The sequence below is a fragment of the Protopterus annectens genome, chromosome 9.part0, assembly GCF_019279795.1.
Source record: "Protopterus annectens isolate FY-2018-M chromosome 9.part0, PAN1.0, whole genome shotgun sequence".
NCBI classification, from domain to species: domain Eukaryota; kingdom Metazoa; phylum Chordata; order Ceratodontiformes; family Protopteridae; genus Protopterus; species Protopterus annectens.
The window spans coordinates 787563886-787576895 of NC_056743.1; the positions used below are offsets into that span (position 1 = coordinate 787563886).

Here is a 13010-nt window from a genome sequence, read left to right on the forward strand (position 1 = left end):
ATACAAGTTGACTGTTCACAATCTGGACTGAAAATGTTGAAAACTGGCAATGCTACAAAAAATTAACTTTCAGGAAACAAAATGGAAACTCAGTTTCTGGGATTTTATAATTACCTGGAACCAGGGAATTAACAGTACTCATTTCGGATCGATATCTCATGATTTTTGATACTGTTGCTATAAAATTCTACCTTGAAGGGTGATTCTGCAGTTGTGTGTAATCGTTGCTCAGGAAAATACTGCACAGTGACACTGACACCTCCACTGGTGGAATCTCAAATATTACATTCTGAGTATCCAAACCTGAAAGACTGAAAAACTGACAAAATAATGAGAAAAATGGCAAAATTAATCACAGGTCCATAATTTTGCACATACCAACAGTTCAGGACTAATGTTTCTGAGTACACATTTTTGGGTATCATGTCTAGAATTATGGCATTAACTTCCTTTTGAAAGGTGATTTTTAGACATGTTGGAAAAATAGAGAGTCTCTGCCATGGGGTCTTGACCCTACACCTCATCTTTAAATATATTGATTCTGAGGTCACACCAAGCCAGAAAGCATATTTTCAGGTCAGTTCCGAGTATTCAGATCCTTCACACTCAAATACACAGATAAGATTCAGCTGCAAGCATTTGAGCAATGAGCAGCTAGAATATAAAATAGCTTATAACAATCTAATTCCGGCTTCTAAGCTTCCAAAACAGTGTGCTATAGGTGGCTACATAGAACAGCCAGCTCAAGGTCATTATGGTCCTAGCTTCTCTAACGAGGCACAGGAAGTGGTAATAATTATTAAAGAAAGACTAAGGGTGCGGCAGCATAAAGCAATCAGCTCAAGCAGAAATCTCTGTAGTCTATTAATTAATTACAATCTGAAAGCTAAACTAACCTAAACCTCTCTCCCTCTCAGATTACATCTCTACAGGCAGAATGTTTATCTCAGTATTTAAATGTTTCACCAGGCATACAATTCTATGAAAAAATACTCAGATTTCCTCATTACATTACTTTTGATTATGCTCATAGATTGCTATTAAGCATGCAATCCAGGGGACCATTAAGGAGCTTAGCCCAAATTCTCAATGGCCCCAAACCATTGTCTGGTTACATAGACTACCAGAAGGGCCTCACTGAGACAAATGCCTGGTGTCAAAGCCATGGCCTCAAACTCAATGCCAAAAAGTGCACCGTCATCCCCTTTGGTAAAAACTCTGTTCCTATGAGCTACCACATAGGTGGTAGTCTACTTAACACCAAAAGTGTGAAGAGAGACCCTGGAACACAGGTGGGACAGTAGTCTCTCCTTTGATAATCACATCCCCACAGCAGTCATTAAATCCTTCTATGTGGCACACCTCATCACAAAAGGTTTCTCATCCAGGAAAAAAGAGGTCATTGTTCCCCTCTACTCATCTCTCATTAGACCCATTATAGAGTACAATGCCCCTTTTGGTATGTACCTCACAAGACATCTGCAACAACTGGAAAGGCCGCAGAAATACCTCACAAAGAGGATTACCAGCCTCAAACAGATGCCCTATGCAGACAGCAGACAGTCTCAAAAAACTCCAGCTTTACTCCGTTGCATATTGCCTACTCAGATGTGATCTCTGCCCAACATACAAAGCTATGTCAAACCCAGAGCTGTTGGACATGCCCCACATAAAGAAATCCCAATCCCTTCATGCTACATGCTCTAGGGACCTAAACCTTGTCACCACAATAAACAGAACATGTTGGAGGGATAGATTTCTGTCCCAGAGACTTCCCATACTCTGGAACAAACAACCTATCTATATCAAACAAAGCTCCTCATTAGCACTCCAAGAAAATATTGATGACTAGATGGGAAATGGGAAATTCACCCTGGGGATCACCTCTGTGGCTCTGCTCGACAGGGGCACAGGAAAATAATTTTCTTGGGTGGTGTGAAAGCCAGGGTACCTTTTTGGCTAGGCTTATATAGGCCTTAGGGCCAATAGCCTAGTACCTACCTATGAACCTATAAGACAAATGAAGGCTGAGGGAATCAAAACCTATATTAGAAGAAGTAGCTCATTAACAGCTCATAGTCTTAATCCTCTGTGTTAACTGCCAGACCAATTCAGTACTAAACCCATTACTTAGAAATAAGGCTGAGAATAGAAGTGCATCAACTAATGCAAAGGTAAAATTGTAAAAGGGCTAGAAAAAATCATGCAATTCAAAAAATGGTGGAAACACTAAAAGAATTGCAAGACTGGACTGGGGTGAGGGTGGTAAAGAGTTTTCACAAACCTGTAGAGAAGATATCTGGATTCCCTAAGGAGGGAGGGAGGGGCAAAGTGTAGGGAGTTTGGGTAGGGGCAAAAATAAGATCATGGCAGAACAAGAGAAAACACTGTAAAGAGAGGAGACCACAAAAGAACATAATTAGAGTGTAAGACAGAATGCTAGTGAAATAAGTACAGCAGAAATGAAGCATGCGTACTTTACAGACAAGATAAGCACTGCTATAACCCTCGTAAACCGATGGCACTGATATCTTCAGTCAAATAAACTTAGACAGATACTTACCCAGTCCTGTTGAAGCGTTTCCCTCTGTATCTTATACAGTACATAGCGATCACTGCTGCTATGACTAGGATTACAATGGCAGCGATGAGCCCAGCCACTAATCCAGCTACGTCAAACTTAGGGGAACTGGAACCTGTAGAACAAAGAACATCCAAGTGTCCATTACAGACAGAAGAAACACTGACCAACTGATTCAGAACATGACTAACTGTATAACATGACTGAATGAATCAAGATTGTCCACAGTGGGTTTTCTAGGGATTGTCTGGGACACTTTAAAAGTTTTATTTCTGTGGTAATTACTCCAGACTCCCAACTATAGCGGCCTCAAAATGCTTCTAGTGTAGTTACAGGCATTTAGAGTTTTTGACATGTCTCAAAACTAATGTAATATCAGTGATAATTGTTAATATATATATATATATATATATATATATATATCTTTTTATTTTACTGTTATCACTTCACACCTTTGATCTCTGTATGTTTAAAGAAAGTGGGCAAACATTCTGAGTTACATAGAAAACTCAGTACAGTTATTTGCATACTATCTAGTCAATAAGAATCCTTCCACTACCAAATAACAAAATTTGTTTAGGCACCTGCTGTCTGATCAAAAACATTTTAAAATGAAATCCAAGTTACCTCCACAGCCAAAAATACAAAATATTTAATAGTCTCTAGCATGCCTATAATACAATTATCTATATCTCAGCTTTATCACTGTCCTGTCCTAATACGATCTCCTTTCAACAAAGTACATCTGGTCTTATCGTGAATGCATGCATACCAAAATATGCCCTCTAATCCCTTTGGTAGTTATTACTACAACACTCTTGGTAAACCAGTGCTTCCCCATTTCTAGTTAATCTTATTTCACCAACTTGGGGTTGCCACCTTTTCAAATACCTAAAGTGAAAATAAATCCAAAAGTTGAGCGTTCAAAAACCACAGAACTCAATACAACAGAACGCTGCTCCTCTACGTGCCTTGAGACGCCAAACTGATAAAGGAATAATTTGCACCAAGCAATAAGTTAAAATAAAATTTAATAATAACAATTAAGCGCTTTCACTCGCTAACAACGCGAGCTTCCTCAGAACTCCATTGATTAGTGACTGTAGCATTTAAATAACTTTTTTGGCGCCAAAAGCGCTACAAAAAAATATGAATTCTTAAAGCTGTATACGCAGACTATCATAGCAATGTCATAATAAAGGTTTTTGTCTTACAAGGAAATATGGTGGCAGCTATATACAGATGCTTCGACTGCACCAGGAATGAATGACTTCATTACTATTAAGCCAGTATTATTAATGTAATTTTTTGATTAAGTATTTTACAATAGTTTTTTAGTATTTGTGAGGTCTCAAATAGTATGATATATTGGATTTATTTCAATGGTTATTTTTATGTTTAGTTTTTGATTTTGATTGTGTATTGTAGGTATTAGTAGCGAATGTATATATTTATCATTATTATGACATTGATATGATAGTCTGCGTATACAGCTTTAAGAATTCATATTTTTTTTGTAGCGCTTTTGGCGCCAAAAAAGTTATTTAAACGCTACAGTCACTAATCAATGGAGTTCTGAGGAAGCTCGCGTTGTTAGCGAGTGAAAGCGCTTAACTGTTATTATTAAATTTTATTTTAACTTATCGCTTGGTGCAAATTATTGCTTTATCAGTTTGGCGTCTCAAGACACGTAGAGGAGCAGCGTTCTGTTGTATTGAGTTAAATACCTAAAGTGGGACATTTTTTGTAGAAGTGTGAGAGTTTACAGAACGAAATGCACTCACGGCCAATGCAGAGGACAGAACTTCATTTTTTTTGTCAAAAAAAAAAGCTTATTCTTGTTGCATGTGAGCTGCTTGTGCCTTTTCATATAGCATTTAGGTGTTTCAGAAAAAAAACTGTCTTATGCAACTATTAAAGAAAACTTGGGAAATATCTTTTGTCCTAAAATCTCAGGACATTTGCCATTTATTTTTTCACAGGATACAACTGCCCAAAGAGGGACAGTTGGTATCCCTACACCAACTTCAGACTACATCTTGTAGTATTTTCATCCCTCTAGGTCTGCATTGACTGTTCCAGTTTCACACTTAAAACTGTCTTTAATTACATAAATGCAATGCTGCAAGCAGTGGTTATGTCCATTCTAGTCTGCCCACCATTCAAACTGCAAAAAATGAAATCCTTCAAACTATTTCAAAAGTTCAAGTGTTCCAAGTCTGGAACTCTTCAATTCTGTGAAGCTTATTTCACTCAATGCTATTTCACCAAATCTGCATTTGAGAATTTCAGTGATTTGTGACAAAGCAAATTGGCAATGAATTGTTTCTTAATGCCATATAGTCTGCACTGTGGTGCTGTAACCATGGAAGGGTTTTACACTGAAGACCGATATGCTGCCAAAAAGCTTTGCCCATTCCAGATCAAATTATCCATGTGTTTGGATATATGTTTTTATGTCTGCATTTGACACAATGCATTTCATCAGATTAGTTTCCTTGTAGTGTAGTTTGGGGAGTCTGACTCGCATATACAGTAGCAGATTCTTCCAAGTTTATTGATTTTCCCTCTAACGACTAAAATTTCCACTAGAATTCCAATACTCTGAATTCAGTCCAACATTTTACTTCCAAAAAAGAATTACCATAAAAGTGTCTGAGATCTGCTGGAAAAGTTGGACTGGAAGTAATGTATAAAATTTAGTAAGTTGCATCTAATATTTTTTTTAAATGTTAGCTCTAGCCACAGATAAAGCTTTAGTTCAGATACAAAGTCTTTCAATTACAACAGGTAAGATCACAATTCCATTTAAGAATGTAATTATGCCATTACCTAGGACTGCTTTGCCCTCTACCACAAGGAACTTCAGGCAAACCTATGCTCTTCAACGAAGCTCTTAAGAAAATGATCTCTAATAAAATATTCAAGTGTAAAACCACACAAAGTCATCTACCCCATGTACAACATGGTTTACTTGTAGTTTTTTGCCAAGGGTGCAACTAGACATACTCTTTGTACTCTACTGAATACAATTTTCTAGAAATTACTTAGAAAAACAATGGCTTTTTTAGTCCATACTATGTTCACTGCTGTCTAAATTAAGGCCTCCAATAAGAGTTATAAAGAGAAAAAGTGATACAAACATCTGTCAAGTAATGGGGGGGAGGGGTAATGTCTCAAATGTTTAACTATCAGGTGGGTTGGGGGCGGGCAGCAATAACAGCAAATGAGTATAAAATTAAATTTTCTGGCTACACCCCTGTTTTCTACACCATTTCAGTCCTATACATAATAACAGACTCCATCTATAACATCATAACTCCTTTTACCTGCGTCTTTGTTGAGATCACTCATGCCTTTGAAATAATCAGCCACCCCCTCATTCTAAATAAACCAGGAAAGCTAACTTCAGTTTAAATACAATCTCTTGGTTCAGCAGTTACCTTACTAACTGAAGTTAACTATATTATCAATATGTATGAAGTTGACACCTTCCATTGTGGAGTGCCTCAGAGGTTAGTGTTGGGGCCAAAGCCATTTTTCAGTTTTTGTAAATGGGCTAGAACAAAACCGTCCTTCCTTAAACTTCATTAAAGGACAAAAATGGGATATTAAAGCAGATTGCTCAACCTGCTGTCTCTTTTAGTCCCTGTTCATTGATACAGCCTTGAAAAATCACCCATGCAGCTTTAAAAACCAATCCACTCAACTGTTTTCCCTGTTAGGCTTCCTACCTTTTCATACTGTTTTACTTTCATGTTGGAAAACCTCTAGCTGGCTCTGAAATGATAATGCCACATCTGCCAGAGCTCTTGCTCTAGCTACTGGGATGTTTTCTCCCCCAAAGTGATGTAATCCCCGCCTGATTTGCATGCTGTACAGAAGAGCCAGTGGACCTCCCACGTTGTGATGTCAGAGCTGCCTTGCCCAGCCCACTCAACCTAGCAAACATGTCAAACTATAATGTCACTTTTCTGAATAGCCCTTCTGATATGTGACAAAATACAGGCAGAAGCACAGTAACACCTGCAAAAACTAAGAGCATAAATTTGCAATGACCATGCGTAGACATTAATTGCATGTTTTTGCATAAGAAGCAGATGTCTGTCACAATTAATCAGCAACATTACATCAGATTACAAGAAGTATGCAATACTGTAATTTTCCTAACTTACCACTTAAAAAAAACATGTGGGTGCTGTCATGCAAGTCTGTGAAATAGTTTGTTTTATAGTGCATCATTTGTTAGCTATTTAACCAAACAGGAAGGAAAAATAAGTGGGAGTTTGATGTTTTGCAGAACAGTGATTATTCCCAGTACTGTGGAGCTTGGTCCTAAATTTGACAGGAGGAGTGCAACAAAAAAAATCTCCCACTGAAAGGAAGGAAAGGCTGACAAGGAACCAGTACATTAGTCTGGTCACCTGCTGTGAGTTGTCAATCACATGCAGATAATGGGTCAAATTACCCTTAGCTATTTGACAGCTAGGGAAGGTAGGTGTGAAGGGGGAGGAGAGATACTTTGAAGAACTAGATTTCAGCCTTCACAAAAGAAATAAAGTTAGCATTTCTAAGAAGAAAGAGCAATAAAATGCACTTTTCAGTTCTGTTCTGTAGCATTTGCACTGCTTGTGTTTGAAGTAGTCATTGAAAAAGGATAAAATTTTAACCAAAAGTAGGTGACTAACACAGCAGTTAATGCCTGTAAAATCATTGGACTGACAGGAGCTTTAGGGAAAACGTGGCAAATCTGATGCAATTTTTTGGAGACAAACAATGCATTCTGGGATACTTAGAAGCAGACTAAACAGTCAGAATTGTTTCAAGATGCCATACCTCATGTGGTCAGAGTCAGAAATTGCATATAAAAATATCTAATAAGCTCTAAATAGTCCCAGAGTGGTGTTAAAATGTAGGAAACACCAAACCATGATGAAATAAGCATGTTTTTTGAGTCTGTGGGTGCAGTTGTCCTTTAAGTATACCAATGATTTTCTGTGGATAAACTTGGATAACCTACTTTTTCAACTTACAAGTAAAATACCAGTCTGACTTTACTAAGTTATAGAAATGGACTGGTAAAAACAAACTCTTCATAAACTCTAAGAAATCAGCCCCCAAAGACTATTAGAAACAGATACGTAACCCCACAAGGACCCCAAAATAATACCATCCAAACCTACCACCAAAAATACTGACAACTTATCCTAGGTTGCATACTTTCTTTTAAAATTTGCACAGAAATGAAAGTAGATACAATATTATTGCAACTTAAACTTTGCTGCAAACTCTCTCATATGCTCTTGCCAGTTGCATCTCAAGCTCTGTCTAAAAATGTGTTACTACCCACATCAGTGTGCGAACTCCTCGTTGTTGTCATTCATTCTCACTGCATTCCCACCCTTTGCAAGCCACTGTTAATACAATATACCATTTTGCCCTTTTGATGGACTCCTATACCTGTCATTGTGAACTTCTAAAAATGGTATGTTGGAGATTACAGATTAATAGTGTCAGACATGCATTGTGAATACTGTGAAGTTTAAAATGATCAGATTACACTTATACCCATACCTATAGTCCCGGCTTTCTACCATGACACTTACTGCTCACTGTTGCAGAAAACTAAGCTATTTGAGCCCTACTCAAATGCAACCAGCCAGTTTTCAAAGCTAAAGGGTGACATTACATTCATATGCTCTGTCAGGAGCTTGAGGGGAGCTCCATTAAAAAAAAAAGACATAGTGCCAAGAAGGGAAGCAATAGCCCTGAAAAGAAAAATGATAGGAAACACAACACAAATGTAACTATATATACACCAATGAATATACATGCATGCCCTGGCAACACAGGCACACACACGCATGTGCCCATGCACACACACACACACACACACACACACACACACACACACACACACACACACACACACGCAGAAAGAAGGGGGTGGGGGGAGGGGTGTCTAGTGCAACAGTGATCCATTACAACATTTTCCTGTTATGGAAAATTTACTTGTACAACTGTACTGTGTTCAACATGTGATTACTGTTAAAGTAGCCCTAAGTTATTTGAGTAGATTATCACAGCTTAAAAACTAAGATGGGAGAAGGAAAAGAGAAAAGTGAAAATCCAGAAGCCACTTGAGAATAGTCCTAACAAAGCCTGTTCTGGACCTGGAAAAAGGAATCCAGCTTGTAGTGCTTTGTAAATGTATGTACATAGGACCAAGTTTCTGCATCTAGAATACTTTCCATAAACTGCCAAAGAAGCCAGAGCCCTGGTGGAATGGGTCCTAACCCTGCCTGAAAGTGGATTATCATGCTGAGAATAACAAAAGGCGGCAGCATGAGACAACCATCTGTACATTATCTGCTTTGATACTGGTTGTTCCTTCCTCTTACCTTCACAGTAGACAAACAGCTGGTCAGCTTTTGTGAAGGATTACATTTTATCTAGGTAGTATCTGAGCTGCCTATGGACATCCAGGTTGTAAAGAATATTTTCTTCCCTTTTTAGGGGCTAGGAAAAAAGACAGGCAGATGAGCAGACTGGCTCAAGTTAAACTCCATTTAGGCACAAAAGAAGTATTAGTTCTCCAAGAAACCTGTCACTATCCTTTGGAAAGTTGGCCATTCCCGGAAACCATCTCATTGATGACACATTCCTAAGAGTAGATACAGTAGTCAGGGGTTTGGGAACACATGTGGACAGTAACCTGGCCTTTGAACATGATGTGTCTACTGTAGTATGGGAATCATTCTGTACTGCACAACTTATAAGTAAGGATATGGAATCTATGTCCATGCAAGTCATTGTTGCACTGTATTCATCCCTAGTCATACCAGTCACAGTGTACAATGCCCTCTTCAGTATGTACCAGACCAGGCCTATGCAACAAGTGGTATGTCCATAGAGATTCCTCACAAAAAAGGATAAAGGACATAAACATTGTCCTATGTTGATGTCCTCATAGCCCTATCCCTGTACACTGTCTCCTACAGACTGTTGAGGGAAGTGATCTATGCATAGCATACAAGGCATCCTTGGATTCCACTCTGATGGACATTCTGCATATTCACAAAACAAATAGCATCAGAAATACTCAATCTAAGGACTTAAGCCTTGCTTGCAACATAAATAGGACATGATGGAAGGACTGGCATGTGTCTTATAGAATACCCCTCGTCTGTAACAGGCTTCTCATTTATGTGATATAGAGTTCTTCCCTAAGCCAGTTCAAGCGTAATTTGGACCACTGGATGGAGAATCAGAAATTCACTCCTGGCCTGGCATCTATATCCCTAATGGACAGAGGTAGTCTGTAAATACTTGGCCACCCAAACCCTAGCTTACATATACCCCTTAGAATAATCTTAAGGTCTATAAATTTGTCAGATATGTTTCAGACGCAAGGCTAAGATTAAAAAGGTTGCTGTGGTCATTGGTATACATCTATGAACCTCGTGAAAAATGAGGTAGGGTTGACTCATCATGAGTGAATGTAACTCATACTTCTCCTAGAAGAAGTCACAACAATGGCTAAAAATAGTCCTTCAAGACCGTCTCAAATTTGCCTGAAAAGCTGGTTCAAATGGAAACAATTAGTCTTTTCAAATACAAAGTTAAGACCCATTGGAGGAACCACCTGTTTTCTAGGTGGATGGCTATGCAATCCCTTTTAAAAAAAATCTTTAACTTGATCATAGGAAGGAGATGGTGGGGTTCAATGGCAAAAACAGCAGAAATAGACAATAAATTAAGCTTGCCATAGGGATTAGAAAGGTCAGATGATGGTAAGTCACAAATAAATCAAGAACCAGAGGTAGCCAGGGCTGAAGAGGGTCTTGGTTCTTGGACTGGCACCATCTAGAAAATATTTTCCACCTACACAGAAATGCTTTCACAGCTTAAGTTTTTTTAACCTCTCTTAATGCCTGCTGAACTTCCTCAGAAAAAAAGATGTCTTAAAGGATTCAAAATTCTATCATCCAGGCAATCAACTGAAGAGTTTTCAGATTTGCTGTGTCTCAAACAATCCCTATATTGTATGAGTAAATTCAGACTGTGGTTAAGTTTTACTGCAAATGCCTTTGGCCAGTTTAAAAAGAAGGGAGAACCACTGTTGCCTGTGCCAAAATGGAGTCACCAACACAATCTTTGGGGAATCCTTCTGGATAGCTAGAACAACTCTGGATATCAGTGGAATGGGTGGAAAAGGGAAAATAAATAAATAAAAGAACACTCCCTGTCCAAAGGAATGTGAAGACACCTGTCTTTCAGGACTAATTGCAGGGAATTCTGGAGCAGAATTTTAGTTGTCTGTTCTGAAAGGACCCACATTTGATCAATTACTGGAAGACCCCAGAGTGAAGTTTCCATTTGGGAGCGTCTGTTCTGTTCTTGCTTAGCTTGTCTGTTACAAAGTTTTGCAAAGACGGAATGTAGGAAGCTTGAAAGAGTCAAATTGAGCTGGGTTCTTAACTCCCATGCTATCATAGCAAGCCTGCAAGTGGAGTAAAGTCTGTTACCCCCAAATGGGCTTACACTGTTGTGATGTCTGTGAAAACATGTCCTAGAGATGAGAGATAATTTAGGGTTTTCAAAGCATTTATCACTGCAATCAAGTGATAGTTATGAACTTCTGTCTGCCATGATTGTTCCACAGGCATTGCATTTTCAGATCTTTGTAAATTGGTGCTCAGGTCTGATGAATCTGTTGTGACAGTCTGGAGAGGAGTCAGAAGGGAGAATGGGAAAGCTTGGATTGTGAGAGGTCTGGCCTACCCAACATAGAATTTCCCTCTTTACAAACTACAAAACAGGGATCTGAAAAGATAAAGAATGAAGATGTTGAGACCAGACTGACATTAATTACCAATGGACTTTTCTTGTGTGAATTCTGGCCAGAGAAAGCACAGAAATCATGAATGACCTGTACCCTGGAATCCTGACAAATTCCCTGGCAAAAGCCTGGCTTTGACTAGAAAAGCTTAGGAGGAATTTTTAGTACATTTCCACTTTGCATGGAGGAAGAAAAGCTTTTCCCAGAGCAGAATCAAATAGATATCCTAGGAAAACCATTCCATGATAAGGTATTAGAGGGGATTTCTTTAAGTTTACTTGAAATGTCAGACTGAACAGAAGATTATGAATACTTGCTAAAGACTCTTGACAACTGGAAAAAACAGTCTACAAAGATAAGATAATCATCCAGATATGGAAAGATGTGAATGTCTTGAAGTCTGCAATAAGCAATTACAGGAGCCAGACACTATGAATACTTTTGGGACAGCAGAAAGTCTAAACAGTAATACAGAGAACTATAACGTAAGCCAGATACAAAAAAAACTTATACAATTTTTTAACTGTTTGCCTATTGGAATGTGATGGTAGGCATCTTTCAAGTCTAACTTTACCATGAAGCTGAATATATGGACTGCAGGCAAAAGGGAGTGAAGAGATGACATGTTATAGGTTCATAGGAATATAACAACCACCAGTGCCTTTTTAAAGCCTAGCTGCACAACCCAACCCAACTGTGCCTCAAAGTATCATGGGTATTTATTAGGAGGGGTATGTTAGGAAGTTTCTAAATGTTATGGGGGAGTATGCTAGCTTGGGCATAGTTACTGTCTGCCTCTATTAGAGACATGATGACCACACCCGGGGTAAATTTCTGGTTTACCATCTATTGATCAAGATTATGCTTCAATAGGGTTAAGGATGGATTATCCTTCACATGGATGGGAAACTCGTTCCAGAAAATGAGTATCCTATAAGACACATCTGTCTTGCCAATATGCCTTATTTATGTTACAAGCAAAATTTAAATTCTTGGATCTAGTGGTGCTGATGCTGTTCTTTTGTGAATGTGTAAAAGGTCCATCAGAGCTAGATCCAAGGATGGCTTGTATGCCAGGCATAGATCATCTCTCCGTAATCTGTTGGAGACAAAGTAGAGATAAGACTTTAAGGTGATCCATATTAGGACAATGTGTTTATACTCTGGATTCTGATGGTATGGAACCCTCTGTGGGTTTTCCAACTGTTGCATTACATATTTTATTTATTTTATTTTACATTTGTTCTGGGCTAGTCTAACTGGATACATGTCCATTTTCAATAGAGGCCCGGGGAGATGAGCTCCAAAATTAAGCTAATGTCACAGGAGTAAAACAAATGAAAAGAAAAGAAACAAAAATAAAACGTTGAATACATTATTACTGGAGACTAACATAGTAGAAACTATCATCAAAAAGAATATTGTGTACAAGGTCTAGGAATACAGTAGTTCTAGTAGCATATATCTTTGGTTTAGGGTTTATTTGACATGTAGAAGAGTAGGAAAGAAAGAAAGATTCAAACTAATTATTAAGTTTGTTCATAATTATACACTCAAGTAAAATAGTTAGCATACATACAAAGCTGA

General features: G+C 38.3%; 1 protein-coding gene across 3 annotated transcripts in view; it reads right to left on the reverse strand.

Moving 5' to 3' along the window:
• LOC122811527 (transmembrane gamma-carboxyglutamic acid protein 2-like) overlaps positions 1-13010 on the reverse strand; it is a 1149160-nt gene that overhangs the window by 109627 nt on the left and 1026523 nt on the right. For all 3 annotated transcript variants that reach the window (XM_044083417.1, XM_044083418.1, XM_044083419.1), the window contains exon 5: positions 2564-2696. In XM_044083417.1, the coding sequence (XP_043939352.1) occupies positions 2564-2696 (133 nt within the window). The remainder of the gene's footprint in view (positions 1-2563; positions 2697-13010) is intronic.